This window comes from Harpia harpyja, chromosome 3 (assembly GCF_026419915.1).
Source record: "Harpia harpyja isolate bHarHar1 chromosome 3, bHarHar1 primary haplotype, whole genome shotgun sequence".
In the NCBI taxonomy this organism is placed as follows: domain Eukaryota; kingdom Metazoa; phylum Chordata; class Aves; order Accipitriformes; family Accipitridae; genus Harpia; species Harpia harpyja.
In genome coordinates, this window is record NC_068942.1 from 40,446,963 (window position 1) to 40,472,962 (window position 26,000).

Below are 26,000 nucleotides of genomic sequence, written 5' to 3' on the forward strand. Positions count from 1 at the left end.
GTTCTGCGTCTATCCAAAGCTTTAAGTGCATTCTGTCATGTGTAGGGACAGTGAAAAGGACTTGAACAGGCTGACTAAATATTATCAGCCATGACATTGTGGTGATGCCTAAAGTATTTAGTTTTTGAAGTGTGTAATTGGAAACATCTCTTTTGTTTAGAAGGAGGAGCTGCTGTCTAGTGGTATTTGGCTTTTTGGGTTAATGCTATACAATGTAGTTAGGGTGTTTTTTAATTATTACCCAATCCAAATAAAACAGACCTGGACATGACTCTGGAAGTAATTTGTCTCATGTGGTTTATACCAAGAAAGTAATGGTAGTAGTCTTTACTTCTTATAGCTTGTTATCCTCAAAATCCTTTTGTAGCATCCAGTTGTATTAAAATTGTGTGTGTATATATATATTTATGAAACATAAGTAGACTTTGTTCCTTAGTCAGTGGGGATAATCATGTTACTGGGATGTGCTCAAATATCACAGAGAAGGTGCATATCCACTGAACTGGATTGGTAAAACTAATTATGACATTTTAAAATAAATGTGTGGTTTTTCACACCAGGAGCTCTTGTCATTGGCCAAACGGAAACGCAGTGACTCTGAAGAAAAGGAGCCACCTGTGAGCAAACCTACAGCATCTTCAGACTCTGAGACGTCAGACAGTGACGATGAGGTGAGTTTGTCATGTTGTCAGTGAAATTACTGTGGGTTATATGTCTGATTGTACCTAAGCAGTGAAAGTGTATTTGTCATACAGTATATTTAGCCTGCTGACTTCATAAAGTGGGACTGGCCATCAGTGGAACTGGTGGAGACCCATTAAGACCAGAGGATGTATACTCAGAAATACTTCTTTCTGTCTTTTAACTAATATGCTTTGAATTGTAACTGTATACAAAATAGTCTGAATGCCTATAGAAAAGATGACTACCTGTTTCATCCCATGTTCATATGGTCTGAATGGTCTGCCTACTTAAAACTGGTGTTTTCCTGTGTAATGCTGGCAGTTGAAGTAGCAGTAAAGCTGCTAAAGCTGGACTCTGAACTAAGGAAGAGAGGTTTTCGGCTTTAGGAGAGAGCTTCCTTCCTCAGAGGAGAAAAGGGTCAAGGCAGGTAGTACTGTTTTACAGGTGGTAAAACTGTTCTATTTAGCTACTTTGATTCTCAAAGAACTCTGCGGTGAGCTAGCTTGTCTGGTCATTTGAACATGCAACAGAGTGTGTTTTTATTGGCATTTTTGAAGAAAGCGAGGCAAGGAAGAGTTTAGCATAACTTTGTTCTGGGCTTTTGTCAATTCCTTGTATAGTGGTGCTTATCTGCTAGATCTGTTTTTATTATTTGTTCTTGGTGCTACATTCTAGAGCTGGTTAAAAGTCTCTGCTTTCATCTGTAAATGAGAAATGAAATAGACCTATCAGAACAGAGGAACTGACAAACAGGTCGTATAGGTATTTGAATAAAAACACTTTCTTGAAGGCTTACAAATGTCTTTTGTAAGCTTTCTGCACAATGTAGTGAGGTCATTTATTCCATCTATTCTTAAAAATTTAACAGGGAGCTGTTTGGGGTGGATTTTTTTTCTGAAACTACAGGAAGGATTATTTATTGTGACAACTTGAAGACTGATAGGGTAGGCCAGTGATAAACTATATAACTGTTAAGCATTTGGTAGTGTAACAGAATTCTTCCAATAAGTGTAAAGAATGTGTGGTTTAATTTTCTTTCTGAGGCATTTTTGAAATAAATATGCTTGGAACTCTGTTTCCATCAGTCCTTTTCTTAAAAAAAAAAAAAAAAAAAAAAAAAAGAAAAGAAAATGGTGATTCTTGTATCTAATCTATGCTTAAGACATAAGGAAAGAGAAAATTGTCAATGGGCTAGATATATTAGGTTTGTTATTGGGTGACCCCTTGGTCTGTCGCTTTTGTGTGTTCAGATCTGCTGGCACACAGCTCATTTATTCTAAGCTGCGTGGAGACCAACTTGTCTGGAAAAGTAGACTTAGGTGTGGAGAGCTCGTTGATGATAAAGGCTTCTGTGTTTATCTCTGAAAACTGTCAGAATAAATAATATTATTCAAATTATTTTTTTAGTTTATGTAACTGCAAGTAGGGCCTACCTTTCCATTATATGTAGAATATGACAGTGTATCTCTTCACAAATTTGCACAGACCTTGCAGATGCGGTAGTATCTCTGTTGCATCATGTGCATTTGATACTCTTTCTAGTCTGTGTTTCATTTCTAATTGATACTCAGTTTTTTCTGACCTCCATGCAGCAAGAGGAAAAGATTTAGAGAAGAGGTAATTAGGACACTTGCTTCTATTCCTGTGCCTGAAATATGCATTCTGAACTGCTGCTTGTCACAGCAGGGTGAGACAGGCTGGGTTATAACAGTTCTGCTTCTGCCAGTCATTCAGTTGCGTGCATCCCTAGGCTTGACTACACTACTCCTGCTGAACAACTTTGGGTTTAATCAGTGTTGTTGTGGTTGGTTTGAAGTTTGCTCAACCTTGGGGGTTGGGAGAGGGGGTCTAAAAGTCGAAATTGTCTTACTGGACTTCCTGCAAGATGAGGATCTTGAGGCAAAAGCATGGAAATTGTTGCCCTGTGCAAATGTGCTTAATCATACCCATGTGCTTCCATGCAGGTTTTGTAGTGTGCAGGTCCTATGTGGTTCCTGACAAGAACTAAATGTTCCAGGATTGTCACTATGTTACATGTACAGGAAAGGAGCCTAAATCTCTGCTTCAGAGGCTAATGCTGCATTCTGCATTTTTTAAAGGGAGAAAAGTTTGTGGGGCATAGGGGAGAGAAAGTGCATTTTAGAATTATAGAATAACAGCTTGTACAAATCATGCCACATCTACACAGTGGTGCCCAAGGGATTTCAGCAGATCTTTTGTGTTGTATTTTGTGTGTCCTGGGGAGAATGTGCTTCTGTGAAAGCTCTGAGCCACATCAGGTGTTCACGGTGGAGATGCTGGGTTCTGTAACACTTTAAGGACCTCTGTGGTCAGAATCAAATTACCGAGCCAAGGGACTGAAGGTGAGTTGCAGGCAATGAAATAGGAGGGATGGTCTGAACCATCTTCTGGTGGGTCTGTGGAACGTGCATGACTGAATTGACTATGAACTGTTGTTCAGAGAACTGATAAATAGCAATGACTGCAGGGCTTTGGAATAAGAAGTACTACCTTTGCAAAGAGGTACACTAAGCCGGACGCAGGTGTGGAGGCAGACAGTTCCTTTATCTGTGGAGCAACATGTGGCCATGACCACTATCCCAAACTGTTAGCCTGCTGCACATAACCAGTTTGATGTTAGCCAAGTTACTACTGGGGCTACTGTGCTAGAGGTATATGTGTTCACAAGGTACCCTCATTGCTTATTGAAGACATTGTATGGATGGTGTTCCTCAGTTGCAATAGGTTAATTCTGGGTTCTTGCTCTTCCTTTTATCCTGGCATTATTGCTTACCGTAAGAGAATTCTTTCTCTTGCATGGTGAAGCCTGGATGATGTCTGCAACAACTTCACTAACATCAGCGTAGATTAGACAGAAAGCCACAATGCTGTAGGAGCTCCTGTTCGTTTCTCTTGAAAGGTTTGTTGTTAGCAATGCTGGTGTAAGTCTGTGCATCCTTCTACCCTCATTCTAATGTTGTGAGGAGTTTGATTGTGCCTTTTAACAGCTCTAGGGTGATAGCAGAACATACTTCCAGGACAAGAAAAGTTATGTGGTGAATGCTTGGTACTAGTCTGGAGTTTAGTGAGGAATATCTGTTTATGCATTTATTTGCAAATGTGCAGATTCAGTAGGAAATGGCATAGCTGAAGATCTTTTCAAGAGCTATGGGACAGAGGAGGAGGTGAGCAGTGGTCATGCAGCTAGTGAGGAAATCAGTCTTGAATAATAGTCGGCCTACGAGGCTTTATGCCCGTATTATGAGGAAAGAACTTGAAAGTTTGGGTCTACTTACTGCACTTCAAGTTAGAGCACTCTAGTAAACCACAGGTTAGCAGAAAACTGCATGCGTTCCTTCCATTTTGGGGGTGTCTTTTGTGGGTTTGTAGAGATTACGATGCTAAATGTCTCCTTTTCCTGTGTGCTTTTATTTCATAACACTGCTTAATTAGACCTTCAAGAACGAGTGGGTTCTCCAGTCCTGTGAGGCCTTTGCCATACATTTTTTCAAGCTTAGGAAATTTGAAACAGGCTGTGCTTTAATCTTCTTATACACAGCCTTATAGGCTGTGTGCTTTGCAACTTTGACTTGGAGACAGTTTCCTTCAGCTGTTAATGGGTGCAATAGTAAAGCTTTCCTTAAGGAAGAGAGGCGCTGTTACTTCCCCCACCCCAACCAAAGTGCAAGTGCAAATCTGAATAGCACAGGCTAATTGTATGGAGGCTAGCATGTCCAAAGAAGTAATGTGAACCAGCTGTGGACAAAACAGGTATAAAATTTGGTCTGCATGTAGCTTCTTTAAATTGCAAACTAGCATGGGGATAACTTCTGGGGACTTGATTTATGTGGTATAAGAGTCTGCAGGAGCTCTGAAGTGGAGCAGGTTGCTCCAGAAATAGACTCATAGAAGTATTGGAATTTAATATGTGACTTTATTTAATTTTTTTCACTGAATGAACTTTTTCTTTGTACCCAGGGAGCAGTTTTTGCTGAGAACAATCCAGTCATAAGGCACTGTCTAATATGTAGAGAAGTCATTAAGCGTTTGTTAGTCCAGATGATGCTTGCTGGCTGGTAATGCTAGAGCCATGCAAGGCACTTGTTGACCAAGTGTTTTACGGTTGTTGTCATCTCCAGCTGCTTGGCCCAGGCTTCCTAAAGAAAACATTGCAGGGTTTCACAGCCAATAGCATCCCAGAGTTTGTTTTGATTATGGCAAGTGCTTCTTCATTGGCATTTGGTAGCTACCATCCTGATGTTTTCACTCAGCAGTTCTTGCCATTTTTCAATACATGGACCCCTCAAAATACTTCTGGAGCAAATGTTAACTTGCAGGTTAAACTGAATTTGAACCTACTATAGGTAGGCTTTTTTTCATAGTTACCTTTCTGTGAGCTCCTTTGAGCAGTACTCAGACGATAAGGGTAGATCAAGTGCCTGGTGATATTTTGGTCCATGAAGCCATCTTTCAGGCAGTTCCTGGCAAAGCCTCTTCTGTGGCTTCAGAAAGTGTTTCCTTTATTTGCTTATCTCCTTTCCATCTTTGGTTTTGACACCTTGAGCCTCCTCTTTGTGTCCAAAATGGTCCTTTCAGTTTTCTAGTTGCTGGGCTGTTATTTTGAAGGCGTTTGAGGCATCCAAATGAGAGGTACAGACAAAAGGCAGGAAACAAGGGCTTTTTATTTACTATTTAGTTTTAACAGCAGTGGTAGAGAGCATTTTCATCCTTGTAGCTCTTGGAGTGCTGTCTCCAGAGTTCTCCCAGCTTTGAGAAACCCTGAAGACAGTAAATGCTGCCTTATCTTCATATCTGTGCTGCCTGCTGTTGTCTTCAGAGAGCCTGAAACTGCAGTTTGATGACTTGCCTGAACGACTGCCTTTTGTTTTCCCTGTATGAATGGGGGAGAAGGGATGAAAGTTTGTAGGCTGGGCTGATGTTATGTACCTTGGCGCTCTTAAGCTGTCATGTTGTCATGGCATTTAAGTTTATCTGGCCTAGGAAAAGAACTGGACCTGTTTTTCTTTGATGGCGTGGCTTGTAATTTGCCTTTTGCTTATAAAAGCCATATCCAGGAGGGAAGGATATGGCAAGGGCAGGCTGGTAATGTTGGTTGTGCATCTCTGTCCGGTTTGATGTAAAACAAAAAAAAAAAGCAGTGAGAATTCCTATTTGCAAAATAAAATCTCGGTGGATAAAGCATTTAAGTACTGTGTGAATGGAAGAAAATAACGACTATCTGAGCAGCACATGTAAAACAGTTCTACTGCATTCTGCACTCTAAGAGCTCACTTTTTTTCTCTCTTTTTCTCCTCGATCTCATTTCATCTCCCTCGTGCAAATATGTTCCAGGTTTGCTGAGCTGTAAATTATTTTCTTCAATCATTTTGTGTAGTTGCTTTTGTAGAAGCTGACTTCTAAATCTGGCTAATTTCTAATGTGGTTTTCTTTTTTTTAATTGGCTATCTATTCTGGGTACTGTGGACTTGGACTTCTTAGAATCATAGAATCATTTAAGTTGGAAAGGACCTTTAAGATCATTGAGTCCAACTGTTTCTTGGGGGAAATATGCAAGCTATTAGCACTGTGAACCTTGGAAGCAAGAGGAAAAATTGAAATGCTCTTCTGGCTAATTCCTGTGAATGAACCATAAAGCTCTGTTGTTTGGTAGTACTAAACAATAAGCAGAAAGCTGTGTTGCAGCACACTTCTGCATGGGTTTATTAACTTGCCGTGTCTGGAACTGTGGAGGGTTCCAGATGGTGGCTGAGGAGGCAGCAGTGAATAGAGGGGCTGTTTAGAGGAGACATTATAGTCATGGAAAGCATGTGAGAAGTGTTGACTGTCTGCCTGGCTGCAACATGGAAGAGGGAACCTGGAGAAACTGCAATAGTGGACAGATTTTGGAAAATATGGTTATTGTTTGCTGTTTGGGTTAAGAGAAACAGAGCAAACAAATGCTTCTGACTATAACTGTTTGTGCGTTTTTACTTGATGTTACATGCAAACATGTTGTTGTCTTTCTGATCTCTGCTGGTGTGCTAGAGTGTGAGGGAGGGGCTCAAAACTTTGGTTTAGACTGCAGGTTGCCATGCAGTTCATGGCTTTCCAGTATTGTCTTCCCCCACCCTCTGACCTGCTAATCTCTGTTATGTCTTCTGCTGTAAGAAGAAACTTGATGTTGGCTGGACTCTCTGAACAATGCAGAGTGGTCATTCAGTGTCCAAATGGCAACTGGTTGTTCCTGAGCCTGCAGAGCAATCTATGAGGCTGAAAGAGCCTTGCACTGACTGTGTCCTGGTTTTGATGATTTATTTGTCCTTCAGGCTTGCTTGAACCTTTGTCTTGTGCTGTAGTGGTACCAGGAATGGCCAGGCATTCATGAGAGATTGGGGTGGCTGAATTAACCCCTGAAGCACCTGAGTTGGATGAGGAAGAATTTGGCTTTGTGACAGCACTTGAAACTGGGAGGTGACAACCAGTTATAGTGACTTAAAAGACATAGAGGTCACTTGCATAAACAAAAGTGAGATGAAGTGTAATGTCCAGGGTGAAATAGAAACCAAAGCAAAATTTCCTAGATTAGGGCAGATTTTTTTTTTATTAGTTTTTTTTGTTCAAGAGGTTGTCACACAGTTTTCTTTTCAGTCCCATCTTCCTGGACCCAGGTTCTCTCTACAATTCCACTTGTGAGTCAAAGGCTGAGAACAGTGATCTGTAACGCATATATCTACAGCTATTAAACATTTTATTAACAACTGAGTCCTGCTGTTTTTATCTGGTCTTAATTTCTTTCATCTCAGCATGACCTCTCAAGGTCTTGATATAATTGTGGTGTACTGTATGGCTTTCTCTGTGCTTCTTCTTTGCTATACAGCATGCTGATACAGGGTATAATTCTGTGTTAGCACACTGAAAAGAAGTGGCAGAGTTCTGGGAAGGAAGCACCTCTGCATCCCTGGTTCAGAGGGCTCTGCTCCTCCCTGCTAAATGCGCAGTTTCACTTTTTCACTGTTGTGTTTTCACTGGTATGCTGGCAGTAGGTGAGCTCTTGAACAAATAGCAAAAATGCACTTTTCTGTAATGCCTAGGGGATGATTCCTTAACATTTTGGTTTGAGCAGATTTGGGCAGAGTACAAGCTTGTTCTTAACTGATTACATGGGCATAATTAACCAGGAATACTATTAGGCAGCAGTACCGTAACACTGAACAAGTAAAACTTTTTAATGCGGAAGCCAATAAAGACTTGAGTGCAAGCTCAGGCTGATAAAGTCAGATGCTTTCTGTGCAGTTTCTAACCTATCCTATGGACCATAACAGACTGGGGTAACTGCATAGGGTATGGATTGCAGTCAGAGGCTCACTGCTAGGTTGCTGTACTTTTACCTCGGAAAAGAAAACTTCTGCCTGGCCTTTGACAGATATACTTTTGAATACACAGCTGATGCCTAAAGATGATGATGAAGCAGTTGGTAATATGGAAGGTACAAGGCTTGGTGTGAGAGTAATCAAAACCTAGGAAATTCTAAAAGTACCAGTAGATCAGGTAGTAGCTTCAAACTACTTGGTTGAGTTTCATTTAGAGTATTTGAACACCAGGGTTCTCTGAAGATGGTGCCTAATCGGGCAGAAGTCATCAGATTTGATGGAATGATTACTGCCTGCAGAGATGGACTTGATTCATCCCCAGGAAGGAATGAATGGGTGAGAAGCCTGAAGTTTGGGTGCACCTGAGGTCAAATCTCAGTTGATTTCCACCCCCACCCTGCCCCAGTTAGAGTAGTTTTGAGTGCAAGATCTCATGTATGCAAAAGAGTATTTGCTCATTTGAATTAGGAATATTTTTTTAGTCGACTGCATGCTTGAACAGATGGTGATGTGCATGAAAGATGAGCGTAATATACAGGTATGAAGAGGATAACAGTCTAAATATACATACTTAGAAAGAAACTGTCTTATCCTTGAAGCTTTTGTGCCTGGAGAATTTCTAGGAGAGGAGTAAAGTACAAAATATCGTAAAGCCTTAAAATAATACACAGGCAATCCTTACCAGTTCTGTTCCCTTCTGGCTTTACCCAGGTAGTTGGGACAATGCAAAAATTCTAATAAGAAGTTGCACTGTAAGGTAAATACTAGTTCTTCTCCTAGGACTTAGGGATTTAAAGTTGCTACCAGTGTGTGTGTGGTGGTATAAGTCCTGTACTTGGAAACTGCGGTCTAAGTTAACTGAAGATACGATACTAAGAGAAAATGAAAATTAACACTTGACATTTGATTTTTTTTTTTCTTTTTTTCCTGACTTCTGCAATTCTAATTTGATTCCGACTTGTGTACATAGATGCAGGTGGTGGCACTACTGTCCATGAGCAAGGACGCTATTGATTTGTTGCATAAAAAGACAGATGCTGTGTACTTTTGGTAAAACTGAGATTTTGGAAAGACTGTTATGTATAATTGGTGTGCCTTCATGAAATTTAAATATGCTCTTGAATAAACTAGTTTTGGAAACACATCTGTTGCTTCTGTTTAATAGTAGTAAACTGAAGCTAATCTTTACAAATGCAGTTGGACACTTGTTGTTTAAGGTTATTTTCCTAGGAAAATATTTTTAGTACCTCTTTTCTCCTGGCAGATATTGCAGACTCTGAAGTCTTCATTGTTTTTAAAAGGAGTGTCCTACCAACTGTTGGCTTGCACTGATAACTGATTTTTTTTTTTTTTTTTTTTTAAGAAATAAACCAAAACAACTACACAACACACCACCCCCCCAAAGCCCATAAACCTTGTAAAATGCTTTCATTTGATAAATTTCCTATTGGCTTCCTTCCCCCCCCCCCCCCCCCCCTTGTATGATTGATTTGTTGCTGTCAGGTATTGGACTGTTTCTCAGTTGTCGTTTTTACTCCAGTGTTTTGGGGGAGGGAGAAGAGAGTGATGTTCATGTCTCATGATCCCTTCCTTGGTTCTTTCCTTGCAGTGGACTGTTGGAGGTTCTAAAAACAAAAAAAAGGGAAAAGCGGGTAAGGCAGAGAAAAAAGGAGCCATGAAGAAACAGACGAACAAAGCTGCCTCTTCAGGCAGCTCAGATAAAGACAGCTCGGCTGAGAGCTCAGCACCTGAAGAGGGTAAGATAATACATGTGCATCTACTTACAGTGTAATTCCAAGTGAAGTTACCCTTTTGTGCACACTGAAGAGTAATGTTCAATGGTGGTGTTAAAGACTACCTTCAAAGAGTTTTCTTTGTGTTACTGGTAGTCTGGATGACTCTTAAACTTGCCATGGTTGAAATGCCTATAATTCAGTATAGCATTCCTGTAAGCACTCCCATTACAACCGCAACACTAAATACTGTTTCAGCTGAAGAATGTATGACATACTTCATTACTTGACTTTCTTCTGGAAAATTATTTTTTTCCTTCTAGCATGCCCCATCTGTAGTAAGGCTAGCATTTTCTTTTATTCTCATTGACGTATTTTCCCTTCCCAAACTACTTGTGATGACAAAGGGAGAGGTGTATAGTGTTGCATGATGCAAATAGGAGCTTATCTTGCATGCATTTGCTCTGAATTGGAATTCTTGCAAATTTATACTGACATGGAAGAATAAAAATCATTACTATAGCTTTGTTAGAAACTTTTACATGAATATTGAATCTGTTCCAATGCTGGGCAAACATCCTGTGTTCTTTCCTGGTTTTATCATGCCCATGAAGGTTTGCAGGTGGTTAGTTGAAAGTTTAAGAAAGAATATGAAGGAGCCTCCAGTTTTAAGTGTATTAAGCACAGTGGAGACAGACTGAAGCATGAAGTGACTGAACCTGTATATATCAGGGCTTACAAATCAAGGTTTTTCAGAGTGTAAGCTTGTGACACTGGAAGTTTCCAGAAATACTGAGACCAGAATGAAAGTGAAAGAAAGAATCCTAATGTCTGCTTTTGCAATTTGGTGTAATGTAGTCAGTTAGGTGAGACAATCAAAGCACTTGGACTTGGATCAATTGTAAAGGTGGTGTTACCCAATATTATTGGGGAGTCAGCTGTTCCCTAAGTCCACGTGTAACTGGGAGGGCTTGTTACAGTAATAGAGCTAGCATCACATCCTTGCCAATCCTGAGGGTAGCGTGTTTCAACTTTATCTTTTGATGCAGCAATTCATAGTGCTGAAGTCTTCAAATGACGAATTTTGGTTCTTCAGATTGCTATAATGAGTATTGGTGGTGGTTAATAGTGGCATTTGAGGTGCGCACACATCTTACAAAGTTATGGATATATAAGCAACTTCTCAGGGACATAAGCATATAGGCATAGAAATCTAACCTTAAGACCCTAACACTCTAACCAAAAGGCCTCCTAAAATTTGCTTGTTCTACTAAGAATTTTTATTTATAACCCTCTTTGTGTTCACATGTAGTACCACTCATTTTATCATTTTTTAGCATGCATATCTTATGGTAGTAAAGTATTTCCTCCTGTGTTTAGTTTTCATGATATGTATGCTTTTAGTATAGCAGAAGAGGAGTGTAAAATTCATTCTTGGTATCCTTTGCTAACATGCTACAATGAAGTGGTTGGACTTTGCCTCAGCTGAATCTTGCTGCCTTGTATTTTTGTTTTAGGAGAAGTCTCTGACTCAGAAAGCAACAGCTCCTCATCTAGCTCAGATTCAGATTCTTCATCTGAAGATGAGGAATTCCATGATGGCTATGGAGAAGATCTGATGGGAGATGAAGAAGACCGAGCTCGACTGGAACAAATGACAGAAAAGGAGAGAGAACAGGAGCTGTTTAACCGGATAGAGAAGAGAGAAGTGCTAAAGAGAAGGTGAATTTTATATCTGTTGATATTTGGTAGCGAATTCATACAGGCTGTATGGAGAGTATGCTGACTGTGCTCTCATGTTTGGGGTCCAAGCATTCAGCACTACAAAGTGAATTAAGCTTCATTGTAGATTTTTTGCATAAACTGTCCTTGTAGCTAGTTGAGAAGCACACAGCAGGAATGGTGCGTGTTTTTGTAAAAGTAATTTTCTGAAAGTTTCTAAGCTGTTGAATACGCTTGGTTCTGTCAGCTACCGTTGCAGCCATATTACTGCTTCACACACCAGATGCCAGACAGTCAGAAGGACTGCTTTGTCTTCCATCTTTTTCGTATTAGCTCTCACACGCTGATACTTTGGAAAAAGGCAAACAAAGTGTAATGTGTATGTTCAGAAAACAATGGTGAAGCACAGAGCAGTGTTAGGGTTACCTCTATATGGGCTTGAAGCTGGTTGGGGCCCTAATAGAAGAGAGAGATATTGAAATAATGAGGAGTGGTGTTGGATATGTTGTTTTCAAGGGATCATTTGTGGATTTCTACTTTAGGTGTTGTGGTTTTGTTTATTACTGTAATGCTGTCCTGTCAGGCAACTTCCTTTAGTAAAGGTATTTTTCTTCCCATGTGTCTAACAGAAAAGATTTGGCATGTGTGAGGCAAGTTTTCTCCAGTTTCTTCCCTCTTCAGTGACTTCTCTCTTTCCTTACTTGCTGAGAAATTTCTCTAGAGGACTGACATCTCTTGAGTAAATCACGTCAATAGAAGCTACTGTCAGACTGTCCATTTATCCAAGACATAGTTAGAGCACTGCCTGCCTGTCTGTGGTTTTAATACTACTTTCAGTGTCTTCTCTAGTCTGCTGCTCTCCTCAAAGGGATCAGAATGAGTGAAAGATTGGGTTTAGATCAGGTAGAAGGACACCATATTTTTTAATTTCATTCACTGTTCTGTGGTTTCTTCTTTCTCAAGCTGGAGAATACTTGATACAAACAAGCTAAACAATCTAAGTTTGAGTTACTGATTTAATCTTAAACGAGTTTGTCCTGTTCTATGTAAAGGGGTTGGCAGGCAGACCTAAGGGGGCGGTGGTGGTGGGTAGTTATTTAACTTTTTGGTAAGTCAAATCTTTCAAAATGCTGTCTAGCTCTTTGTATGTACATTGTGCTGTGAGTTCACTAGGATTACAGCAGGCATTGCATGTGATACAATGCCTGTGCCCTGTGTGTTATGCTTCATGTTAAAGGCACAAAAGGGCAACGAGCTCAGCTGGCACTTCAGTATCTTGTCTACAAAATCCAAGTGTAAAGGACTGAAGAAGAATGGACTGTGTAATATGCATGTGGATAACACATTTTGAATTTCAGTTATTGGAAGTTAAGTAATTTTTTTTCTTGTGTTTGTCCATATGCACACTTCACTAAAGCAATGACCACATGCATGGTGCGGTGGAATCTCAGTCACAGGACAGTTACAGCAAAATCACTACTATTCTGAATACAGTGGCTGAAAATAAGATTTCAGGTCGACATATTTCGTGAAGGTAGAAATGGACATGCCTAAACTGGACTGCAGAAAATGCCTCAGTCTGATTGGAACGTAGCTGCTGAAGGAGGACTCACTGTGACTTCTTTGCAGTCATTCTTATACAGACTAGTGCCAGTAGAAAGGTGGAGTTTAAGCATGAAAAAGTTAGCATGATACTGGCTTTAAACAACCAAGTTTTTAGCTGTTGAGATTCAAATGGTGTGAAATAGCCAATTGTTTTTAGAGTTGGAGGCAGCATGTGATGGTCACAGCTGAAACCAGGACATCACTACACTGGCAAAGATGAAGATAGAGTAAGGACAGATTTCTAGGGAGTAGCCATGTTGTCTCCTCAGCCATTTAGGTTAGCTGTCTGTAAGCCTGCACTTTTCTATGCTCAACTTTTCTTCACCTTATTTGTCTTGGGGAAGGGAGGGGATGGGAATGAGGGACAGGATAGCGTTAAAGGGTTATCCATCTGAGGCAGGCAGTGGAACTGTTCCTTACAGTCTTTTAACAACTTAAGCTGTGATAGCATCTGAGCAGTACTTCACTCGCTTAGGGAAAGAGCATTCTTTCACACATTCTTTTTGTTTCAATATCTGCTACTAGATTTGAAATCAAGAAGAAACTAAAAACAGCAAAAAAGAAAGAAAAGAAAGAGAAAAAGAAAAAGCAAGAGGAAGAGCAGGAGAAGAAAAAACTCACACAGATCCAGGAATCCCAGGTAGGAAATTAAACTGTCCTTAGTAACAAACCCTTTTCCCTTGGCAACAGGAGATAGGATGCTACCTCTCTCTGCACCTAATGTTTTCCCTTAATGTCAAACAGTGTGTTAAACAGGTCAGAATTTAGTTCATTTATATGCTTATGCTATCTTTAGCCTTTCCAGTTCATTTAAAGAAATTAACATCTTTGGCCTGCTGGGGGGGTGCACTGACAACTCCTTTTAATGAGGAATGCAAAGTTGCAGCTATATCTGGAGTTGCTGTGATAGTCCTCCCATATGAGAACAGGAAAGCAACCTTTTGCAGTTCCTTTAGCCAAACTTCTGTCATTCAGTCTGAAACGTTACATATGCAGTCCTTCTTGCAAGTTTGAGAGATTAGGCCAGAAACTGCTCAGCTGTTGTCTTAATTATTTTGCATCCACATAAAATGGAAAGAATGTTTAGTTTCTACTGGTAGGGGTATCAAGGAAAAGCTTGAATGCTAGGAGGAGCAGAAGTAGTTCTATAGTTTTTCCACCTCCAGTAGAAAGAGGATAATACCGGTTTTTGGGGTGAGGCCTCTGTAACTGAACTGTAGTTTCAAATGGTTAAGATCCCACCCTTAACTATTTATAGAGTCTGGGCAGATAGGCTGGCTCCCAGAACGGGATGGGATTTATCTTGCCTAACTTTAGCCACCTAAGAACTAGTTGATTGTTTGCACTTGTTGTCACCTCTGTCTTTGTGCAATGGGGGAGGACATCTCCATCTGCCAATTCACTCCATGTTATTTTCTAGTGAAATAGATGTTTAACACCTAATTTAGGTGAGATGAGTTTTCCCTTAGGCACATGTCAAGTGGAGTGAATCTCATCTCCCTACCCCTCTCAACTCCATATATGTATGTGTGTGTATATACTTGTATAGTCCATATACATAACACATAATATGTGGATGCATATACATATATGCATATATAAAAGGATCTTATGTTGAGTTCTTTTACAGTGTCTTCCAGAAATTACTTCGACTTACTTCAAATGACTGTCTCTCACGCTTCTTATAGAAGCTACTTTCTGTGCTACCTGGTATTCCAGATAGACCTGTTAGAAATGGAATATATTAGAAGACTTACAACATTTAAGATTTGGATCCATATTGCAGACTTTACACACAACATTATTTCTGCTTTAAGTATTGTTTAACATAATTTTTCTCTTTGCTACTGAATGAGAACAAGTGCCTTGATTTGGCCGTGCAGGAGAAGCAAGTGAGAAGAATATTCATCCAGTTTTTCCTCATTACTTGTTAGTTGCAGAATTACTTCAGTTTTATTTCTCTAGTCCTTTTTTAACTTTAAGGAGGAGTTTAGAGACTAAAACTTGGTGGCAGAAATGTTGAAGTGTAAATATGTTCATTATTTTTGAAACAAAGTAGAAAAAAGAAATACGCTTCAGATTGATTTCCCTCTCCCTAGCCTCTGTAAAAATGAACTTGAAAAAAACTGGTTTCAAAATGGAGTTTGTTAGTAGTTTCTATTTGAAAAGTTTTCAAAGTGTGCAAACAATCTTTGTTTTAATGCGTTTCAATTTATGGATTGCACTTGGTGTTGAGGGACTTTCTGCGCATGTTTTTAGGTCATGTCACATAACAAAGAGCGGCGATCAAAGCGGGATGAGAAGCTAGACAAGAAGTCTCAGGCAATGGAGGAGCTGAAAGCAGAAAGAGAGAAAAGGAAGAACAGAACAGGTATGAAAGCGTGTTGCTATTGCTGCAATTTCTGAGGCAGTATTACAGCTTTCTGAAAGTGCTACTTCCTGTTTCTAATTAATGCAACAATCTTACACCTTGGAGTGAATGAATTCCATGTCTGTGTTTTCCTTGGTCTTTTGCCTGACATGACCACCTAGGGTATTATTTGGCATCACTGATGCTGTATTCCTCCCTCCCACCCCTCCCTGGAATGGTCTGAAAAGAAAGCAAACTTTCATCGCAGTCCATTGAATGGCACTTAGTAATGTTTAGTTCAGGTATTTGAATTGGTCACTTTAGATTCTGTTATTTAATTTCTGAATCATCCAAACAATATTTATTGTTCTTGTGCTACCTGTCTACATTTGCTTGTTTCTTTACTGGCACATCATCTTGTCTCTCTTGCTGCAGACTTCTGATGCAACCCTTTTTGTTACTCTACTGGGTTTTATTGTGGTCCTCTCCAAAAATGAGGGTTTTTTTCTTGCAAAATACCAGTGAGTTGTCTGATCATAATAGTTTTATCTTGTATATCCAGTTGTTATGCCCATCTTGTATTGCTATGTGCAGACAAGTTGGGAGACTGATAAGTACAACTGAGATTTAAGATGCCTTTAAATACTTTGATTTCTCTTTGAATGTAGACAATGGAGTGCTTAGCTTACTAGTGGGTTTGAACATGTGACACTTATATCCAGCGTAAAATTAATAGCTATCTGTTTTGGGGTTTTTTTTAAACAATAAGCTTCCTGTTAGAGCTGAAACTTTTAATGAAAAATTTACAGCTTGTTTTTCCTTGTTTTCTGTCCTTGTTCCTCCAGCTGAATTGCTTGCAAAAAAACAGCCATTAAAAACTAGTGAAGTATACTCTGATGATGAAGAGGAGGAGGAGGATGATAAGTCTAGTGAGAAAAGTGATCGTTCATCCAGATCCTCATCCTCTGATGAAGAGGAAGAGTAAGTAGTGAACACTGGACTATGATTACTTGTAAGTGTGTGTTCAAAAACAGAGATCCACTTTATGTAGACGCGTGCTGGTTTAGAGGATTGTTTGGGGGCAGTTCAGTGTCTCTAAAGTGGTTTTGCCCCTGGGCATACTTGCATTTCTCAGACTTGAGTCCTTGGCTTCTATATCATGGTGCATGTGACTGATTTACCTTGGATGGGTTTGCAACTTCAGTTCCCTGCTGTTACCTTTAGCCCCATTTACAGTGTTGTTTACAGATTTGTTTAGTCCTACAGTTTAGCAGCTGCAGAACCTTAGCATATTAGCAGGGCAGAGAGGTGTGCTGGCTTATCTTAAAGCATTGGCCTATAAACTGCCCTGGTGTGTGAGTTGTTCTGCTTTGTGGTGGCAGGGGCAGTGGGTTACAAGTCTGGGACTTCACATTTAGACTTTCTCATGAATGCTAAATTCGCATTATCTACAGTCAACTAGCGCATGATGAATCATTCCTTTTACTAGTAATTTAAATAGTTAGCACTCATGCTGCACCTTGCTTGGGACCCCTTTTTTGGTGATTATGTCTCTACTTTTTTTTCTTTATTCCTTCTCACCTTTCCCAAATCAGGAAAGAAGAAATTCCTCCTAAGTCCCAGCCAGTGTCCTTGCCTGAAGAACTGAACCGAGTACGGTTATCGCGACACAAGCTGGAACGCTGGTGTCATATGCCCTTCTTTGCTAAGACAGTCACTGGCTGCTTTGTCCGTATTGGCATTGGAAATCACAACAGCAAACCTGTTTATCGGGTGAGTTTAGCTCTAAGGGGTTTAGTTCTTTTTATAGTGCTGTAATGTAATATTTGCAGCTTCTCAGGTACCTGTGATTGTTTGAGTGTTAATACAAAAAGATTGCTTATAACCAGAAAACATAATTTCTGCCAAAGAGGTGGAGGAGACTGGTTTAAAAATAAATAAATCTATGGGACCAGCTAGGTGAAGAGATATATTTAGTGAGAGAGAGGGAGCACTAACAAAGCCTGTTCTTCCAGCTTTGGTTCATACTGTCTTGTCTCATCATTTGTATTGCAAACTAGAGTTCAGGACTCTGCTTTGACCAAGTAAGGATGAGTAGCATTCACTCCTTATTTCTGGGAATGTTCCCAAGTTATTGCGTGGTCTCGGTTCTTTTTTTACAAAATGTTTCTTCTAATACATCAGTGTGCCTCAGAAGAGAATGTGATTGAGAACACAGTTTTGTTTTTCTGTTTCATTGCTGTAACTGTACAATCATGGGATGCAATAATATTCTCTAAAATTGCATTAAAAAGGTTCCCAGAGGGGCTGTGTTTAGTATGTGAGCAGCACTGGTGTATTTCATTTGGGACATATGTTAACCCAAACCAGCGTTAATTGAAAAGTCAATAGGAAAAGTAGGAAAGTGTACACCATTTGGTCAGGAAGGCAGAACTGAGAAGATACAAAAGCTGCATCAAGCATTCAGATGGTATAATTTGTCAACTCAAAGGTGATGCATGAAGCAACTAATTCAGTACCTGATAACATACACTGAAGAGTCTTACTTTCCTTGATCTAGTTAGAATTTTTAGTTATATTAAGGTTTTAGATCTCTCACGAAAAGGCTTGAATATCCAGATATATTCCAGGAACACAGAAGTCCCCTCTTGCATCCTTCTTCTTGTGTATTTTACTGTGTGATATAGGTTGCTGAAATAACCGGTGTGGTAGAGACTGCAAAGGTTTACCAGCTTGGTGGTACCCGGACAAACAAAGGACTACAGTTGCGGTAAGATACCAAAGTAATCCTCATCAGCTCATGAGCTGGTGTCCTTTTCGTAGCAAATAATGTTCTGTGTGTGGTTTGGAGATGAGAGCTAAAAAGCAGACTGGGACTTGCCATGCCGCTTACTGCTAGTATGTTGGGGTTGGGTTTGTTTGGGGTTTTTTCCCCTTGGCATAATGGAAATTGTAAAAAATCTCATGCAGGGACTTGTGATTTTGTTGACATCTGAGCAATTCACTTGCCTTAGTAACCCATGGTTGTTTGTATATGCCTCCTGAGCTTTGCAATACTCAGATATAGATACTAAGATATAAAAATCTTTTCTCCACAGTTGTTGTAATCAGATGTTAGAAATATGTATCATTTAAAGGCATACATGGTTGGGTCTGGCATATGTATTACAACATAAAATGGTACTTTGGAGGGAAGCAGCTGAATGTAGCATTGGATTTCTCAGTTTTTCTTATGGCCCTTATAAGGATCATGAGGTGAGGGTTAACAGTTACAATACAAAACATCCTAGTGAGATAGGACAAGAAGACTTTAACCATTTGGGAGAAACAGGAAGGCATGTGGAGAATGCACATGGATGCAAGTCTGGAGTAAAAAAAAAAAAGTTATCTAAATCCATTGTGACATTCAATAACTTCTTAGGCCGCCTCAGGAGAGAGCTCCATGCTTTGAGTGAAATTTACACCATGGAAACTAATTTTAGTATTGGCTAGTAGCAGCATAGTAGTTTAGCTGGTAGTGCCAAAGGTAGTGCTCCACAGAAAATGTTTAGGGATTTCTGGCTTTTGACTGGCCAATGAATGAAAAATTAGGTAGTGGTTGGCTCCAGCATTGTATAATTCAGTACTGCTGAAAGGTTACTTCTATTGGTCCAAACATGAAGGAGCTCTGTGTTTCCGAAGATCATGCCATGGGTCACCGAATAGGGTATGTAAGGCTTAGGCGTGAGAGAGGTCTGTTTCCGTTTCCTCCTGAGGGTTTTACTGCCACAACCGAGCGACTGTTTTCTGCAGACTCATTGTCTAGTATTCCTTTGCATTACTACTAATAGCTGATGTAGGCTCCTGAACTGTGGCTGACTGGACTGAAGTTAGGAATAGATAGCATGCGAGCCACTAGAGTAGCCTTAAGTGTCTGGTTTTGGGCTTCTTGAATCAGTTTACACCTATAGATCCAAGATCATAGCTCTGTACCATCAGAGAGGGATGTTGTTACACTTTCTTGTTGCAGGCACGGCAGTGATTCACGTGTATTTCGCTTGGAGTTTGTCTCAAATCAGGAATTTACTGAAAGTGAGTTTATGAAGTGGAAGGAAGCGGTAAGTTTGCCAGACTTTAGTTTCTTCTTAGCAGCCTTCTGCCAAGGATCCTTTAAGTGGAAAGTAACCTCTTTGTCCTTGTGTTTAGATGTTCTCTGCTGGGATGCAGCTACCCACGCTAGATGAGATAAACAAGAAGGAAGTGTCCATCAAAGAAGCCCTCAACTACAAGTTTAATGACCAGGACATTGAGGAGGTAAACAGTGTGTTGTAGTGAGGCTGTGGCAGTGCTTAAAGGTGGCATGAACTCATGGAGTAGAGCACTAGCTGTTACAAAGCAAAATGATCATGGTATTTGCTTCCTAAGAAGAAAATAAAAGGCTCAAAATCAAGTTGAATAACTGGATAGAGTAGCTTGGTGATCCAGCTGTTGAGTGTTCACTCCTGGTTTACTTCAACCTTTGTGCCCTGTTACCTCCTCTTGAACTTGTGTTGCAGAGCTCTGAACGCCTAACCTGAGTATGGTAACTCAGTTCTCAAGTTCTGAAAAGCTAACAGTATCATGATAGATGCATTTATCACAGTTTCTGCAGTTTAATACTTGCTCAATACTGACCAAATGTGATGAGCATCAGATTTTTGTAGGTCATAAGTGAGGGAAATGGAGCTGTAACTCATTACCAAGTCACAAATTAAAAAATGCAGCAGAGAAAGAGCATGAGTAAAATTCTGTGGCAGTAAGTACATTTCTTAGGTGATATTGATCTGTTGCTTCTGGTGTCCAAGTATTGAAATAGACATTTCATATTTGCATATTCTTGCTGTTTCCTCTGCATCTTACAGATTGTGAAAGAGAAGGAAAGGTTCAGAAAAGCACCTCCAAATTATGCTATGAAGAAAACTCAGCTGTTAAAGGAGAAGGTGAGAGATGAGATGATGCCTGCAAGCTTAATGCAGTCTTTGATTTTGAAGAACTGGAGCTCATCTGGATTTTGGCAGTAGTCAGCAGTAAGGTTGACTTTAACTATGCAGCTAAAAGGTGGATCTCAAGGTTCATTGCTGGGTTCAGAACACTTGGAACCCAGTTAAAGCGATGGCATTCTTTTTCTAAGGGCAATTGCCAACAATTGTAGCTGTCTCTTTTTGTGTCCTTTAAACAAGAAGGTCTTAAGCTGTTCTGCTTTAGAAACTCTTAACTCTTTTTCTTTTCTTTTCTTTTTTTTTTTTTTTGAGTACCCCATAATAACATTTGAAAGTTAATTTCCTATACTTTTAAAATAGGAAAAATAAAAGTTGTATTAAATTGTCTTTTACTCAGGGGTGACTGAATTGTCACTTTATGGCCAGTAATTTATATTGAATAGAATACATTGCTGAAAGATTTACTTGCCACTGAACTGTTGTACATGTAGATCTCCTGGAATAGACCTAACAGTGCTGAGAAGCCAAAGCTGAGAAGTCAAGAAAACAGTCTTAAGTATCTCTGAAGATAAAGATAGATATAACACATTTTGTTTGGTTTTATTTGTGCAGTCCTTTTTTAAGACATTCATGCTTCACTTATAGTAAAAACAAAGAGTTTGTATTAATCTTTAGTTATACATTCTTTGGCTTAACTGTATTGTTTGGTCATCATTTTACTATGCACGAATATGTAAATTGTTAGTTTTCCTTTGCAGAACAGTGCAATTGCTTTTTACTGTCACCAGGTGGCATGATAAGCTACTGTTGTTGGTCTGGGACTCTCCAACTCCCTGAAATAAGTGGCAACTGACAGTTGCAGAAATAATCATTCTTTTCCTGAGCTGGTAAATAGTGATATTAGATTTTAATCAAACCTGTAACTTAAATCATCTAACTGACTTGCCCTTCTCGTGCTGGGAGTAGTGTTCCTACGTCTTCCTTAGTTTAAGGGCTTTCAAAGGTTTTCAGGGTTCTTCAGAGTAAGAAGTCCTGTTTTGCCTTGAGCTGTAAGGAGAGTTTAGCTCTTTGTTGTATTCTTACCATGCGGGGTAGAACATTTGCAACTGGAATAGGGTTAGCTGGCTGATTCATGGGTGTATCCCTTGTTTCTCTGACTAGCTCTGTGGTAGAGAGTAGTGCCTAATGAGTTACTGTTTGGTTGAAGGCTATGGCTGAGGACTTGGGGGACCAAGATAAGGCCAAACAGATTCAAGATCAGCTTAATGAACTTGAAGAGAGAGCAGAGGCCCTGGATCGTCAACGAACAAAAAACATTTCTGCAATCAGGTAAGAAGCAGATATTTTCTTTCTTAAATAGCATCAATCAAAATATATGGAGGAGAGAAACTAAAGCAGTAGTGAATTAACTGCAAGATTTTGTCTTTCCTGTACAATATATTAATGAAATGTGTATCATGATGGCTCTGTTAGCGTTTGCCTATCTTCACTTCCTTGTATCTGTCATTCAGTTAAAACTGTCAAAAATGTAAATTCTCTTCCACTTACCCCAGGTAGCAGTTGTGTTGCAGTAAGAGTAATTTATGATCAGGATGAAGCTCAAGAATGCTGTCAGGCATTTTGTTGTGTAGGAATTGATAAATGATGATCACTTTCTTTTTCTTTCCCCCACCCTCCTTTTTTTTCCTTTCTGCAGTTACATCAACCAGAGAAATAGAGAGTGGAATATCGTTGAGTCTGAGAAGGCTCTTGTGGTAAATAGTGTTGAATTAATACTTCTGTACAAGTAGACATGAAATGATGCAAAGGGGGATAATTGCATGGTGAAGTTACTCAATTTTTTTTAATGATCTACTCAATTTTTTTAATGTTCTATAAAATCTTTCATATAGGCAGATTACGTGATTTTAAAGCAGATTGCTTTATCCTTTTGATCAACTCAATTATCAGCAGATTACTGACTGTAATAGTGGCTTAGTGCATTTTGTATGGGAAAGAAATCAGAAAGGAGACTTCAGAGAATAAAATAGTAAAGGAAATATTCAATTCTCTGCAGTGACACTTCTATTAAGAGAAAGTTAAGCTTGTTAACAAATGGTTAAGCCTTAACTAGCCTGAGACTTGTGCATGTATTTTCTGTGTTATATTCAGTAAGGAGTTTTGACCTGTGAAGCATAGGACTGTGGGTGTGTCAAAATCTTTCTAATCTGTAATGCTGTTCCTGGTTTTCCTCTGATCTTGTTATTATATATAGCTGATGAGTACTTGCATGGACAGGGTGCTGTGGGAGGATTTATAAGGGTGCAAGTAGCTAACTCTGCAAAACCACGTGCTTTTTCTTCTTCAGGCTGAAAGTCACAGCATGAAAAACCAACAAATGGACCCCTTTACTAGGCGGCAGTGCAAGCCCACAATAGTGTCTAATGTGAGTGTAATACTTAAGTTCAATTGTGGCAATTTGCAGAGAAACAGAAACCAACGTAATGCAGACAATAGGAAAGAAAATGTTGTTTGTATTAATTCCCAGTTGTGCCATATGCTATTAATGCTCCAGGTGCCAGGGTGAGATACAATTGAGTGAGATCCTGGACTCACTATCCCAAAAGAAGGAAAAAGCAGTTTTTTGTTTGTTTTCTTTTTTAATTTTTTTTATGCAAAATGTGAAGGACATAAGTGATGTGGGTATATGTACCTGGAGAAGCAACTGTGGTTTAAACTTCTGTAGTGAGTTCTTTTATGCAGAATTACTCGGATTTAGTTAGCTCTGGGAAGACAGTTTGCTGTAGGTGTGAGTTTCACTTCAAATTAGTTGAAATTTTCCTGAAAGATCTGTGAAAGGCGAGAGGAGACCAGACACTTTGGGCCTGTGATGGATAAAGTAGTTTAACACAAACTTCCCCCATGATACTGTGGCAAAACCTGCTCCTGCAGTCCCTAGCTATATAAATGATAGATAGCAAGGTGATCAGCTCCTACTTCTAAGTAATCTGGCTTTGTTGAGGCCTGTTCTGGAATAGTATACGGTTCTAGTATCAGTACTTAAAAAAAACTGGTCAGGTTGGCTCTCATGAGTCTCCACAAACTGGGAAGGGAATAGAAAAGGAATTTTATTGCAAGGCTTGAATTAAATAATTAATTCTGAAATAATTCTTTATTAGCAAAGAATCGTAACTGAATAGTTTTATTATGGTAGACAACTATTGTGTAAAGAAAATAGTCCTCTAAAGATTTCTTCTCTCTAGTAGAGTGTTTCAGCCAGAACTGTAAACTGAAATCAAATACATCTAGTAATAGTGTTAAGACTAGTCATGGGAGCAAACCATATCAACAGGAAATGTATTTCTCATTTTCTCAAAGAAAGACTTTCTGAAGGATAACTTTTAGTTTGTTATTTTCAGATGCATTATTACACAGGTATCAGGATGATTTCAGTTGTCTCTGAGATTCTGAAGATTGGGCTAACTTATCTACAGCCTCTTATGGTTTTAGATTCATGGATATGAGCGCTGTTTTAACAAAATGGCAGTATAGTTTTCACCCATTTAAATAGTGATTTTTTTTTTTCCTTCTTTCTTTTTTTTTTTTTTTATTTTTCTTATTCTCCTCTGTAGTCCAGAGATCCTGCTGTCCAAGCTGCCATCCTTGCCCAACTAAATGCAAAATACGGGTCTGGTGTATTACCAGATGCTCCAAAGGACATGAGTAAGGCAAGTTTCCATTTCTGTCTCTGTTATGTTCCTCCCACTGTCACCGTTTTGTTCTAGAAGCTTATGACTAATAGTAGATGTGCATGCTTCAGTTCTAGAAATAGGTATCCTGTAGAGGATTATCATAGAAAAGAAACAGCTTTTTCTTTCTTGGGGAAAGAAAATTAAGTTTCTCTAGCAGTATGAAAGCTAAACTAAGTATGTTTGTGACAGAAGTGGGGGAAAAGCATTTTTATCTCTCTTTATCTGGACAAATAAGGTTTGGAGACTTACCCATAGTTTTTATTTCAGGGTCAAGGGAAGGATAAAGATGTGAACTCTAAATCAGCCAGTGACCTCTCAGAAGATCTTTTCAAAGTGCATGACTTTGATGTAAAGATTGATCTTCAGGTTCCCAGTTCAGGTAGGTGTTCCAGCTGAGTTTGGGGATGTGATTGTCCAGCTCATTATGGTAGATCTCACTTCTTCAGAATAGTTCTTTCAAAATCATTGGTGGGCTTTTGAAAATGGGAGCAAGGACTCCGTGTTTGTTGTCTTGGCAAGTATCTTGAACTGAGGAGGAAGGGACGTGTGCTAGTGACATACATTGAGAAAACAAGAACAACTGTGTTGTGTTAAACTGAAAGCCTGTGTATCCCCATATCCTTGCTCCAAATGCCTATGGAGGAAAGGATGTAATGAGTGTTTTCTGAAGTACTCTTCCAGTCTACAGTATCTATGACTTGCATAATCTTTGGAGAACAGACAAGAGTATTGTATTTAATAAGCCTTGATATCTACCTTGGTACTTAACTTGGTTAATTTGTCTAATCACTTTTGAGGACAGATAAGCTTTGGGCGTCTGTGATGTCCTGTTCCATAATCTGTGTACATACTATGTGGATAAAGTATTTCTATTTGATTTTGAACCTGCTGCTTTACCGAGTTGCTGCTCCCTAACTTTGGTATTGCAGATGGTATTGAACCAAAATTTTAGGGGAACCAAAACTGTGCAGGGAGTGAAGGTATGCTTATAGACACAAACTTGCTGAAGCTTCGTCTTTGTGATCTTGTCTTTGAGAGCCTGAGATGTGTGGCAAGAACAGTTTAGTGTCATAGAATCATTTAGGTTGGAAAAGACCCTTAAGATCCTCGAGTCCCACTGTTAACCTAACACTGCCAAGTCCACTGCTAAGCCATGTCCCTAAGCACCACGTCTACACATCTTTTAAATGTCTCCAGGGCTGGTGACTCAACCGCTTCCCTAGGCAGCCTGTTCCAATGCTTGGCAAACCTTTCGGTGAAGAAATTTTTCCTAATATCCAATGTAAACCTCCCCTGGGGCAATTTGAGGCCATTTCCTCTGGTCCTATCGAGCTGTTTTCCAGTGGAGGGAAAGCATGGGAGTATACCAGTGCAATTTGACTCACAAGGCTCATTTTTTCTTGCATTACTGGAAGGATTAGCACGGAAGTTTCTTGGAGGACAACAATTTAAGGAGTACTATAAGAATGCACAAAGACTTAAAACCTTGTCAAGAAGGGAAAGTAGGAGAGGTTGTCTTTCCAAACTAGGTCAAGATTGGAATGGTGTACCTAAGACTACAGAATGAGGTAGGATGCCAAGAACAGGAGACTTCCTGAAGCAGTTAGTGAGAGTTACAAACTTCAGAAAGTTAGCAAGCAGATGAAGGTTAGGCACTAAAGGACACTGAAAACCAGGAAGGGGACTAAAAAGAGAAGGGTGAGAGAGACACAACATAGGTAGAGGTTTAAGTATGGCTGTTCTGGTTTTTTTCCTCAGACAGAACACCATTTTGGCATCTTGCTTTGTGCAGTCTCCTTTCTTAAAAGAAGAACCTAGGGATTGGTTAAAATGTGTGTTGTAGATAT

The 26,000-nt window shown here is 39.5% G+C and overlaps 1 protein-coding gene across 1 annotated transcript in view; it reads left to right on the top strand.

Moving 5' to 3' along the window:
- Positions 1-26,000, top strand: part of RTF1 (RTF1 homolog, Paf1/RNA polymerase II complex component) — a 31,620-nt gene that overhangs the window by 2,424 nt on the left and 3,196 nt on the right. The window contains 16 exon segments of the mRNA XM_052782137.1: positions 561-671; positions 9,664-9,811; positions 11,305-11,509; positions 13,640-13,754; positions 15,374-15,485; positions 16,310-16,445; positions 17,060-17,237; positions 18,152-18,234; positions 19,474-19,561; positions 19,650-19,757; positions 20,345-20,422; positions 21,630-21,751; positions 22,119-22,176; positions 22,770-22,847; positions 24,034-24,129; positions 24,421-24,532. Of these exon segments, the coding sequence (XP_052638097.1) occupies positions 561-671; positions 9,664-9,811; positions 11,305-11,509; positions 13,640-13,754; positions 15,374-15,485; positions 16,310-16,445; positions 17,060-17,237; positions 18,152-18,234; positions 19,474-19,561; positions 19,650-19,757; positions 20,345-20,422; positions 21,630-21,751; positions 22,119-22,176; positions 22,770-22,847; positions 24,034-24,129; positions 24,421-24,532 (1,828 nt within the window).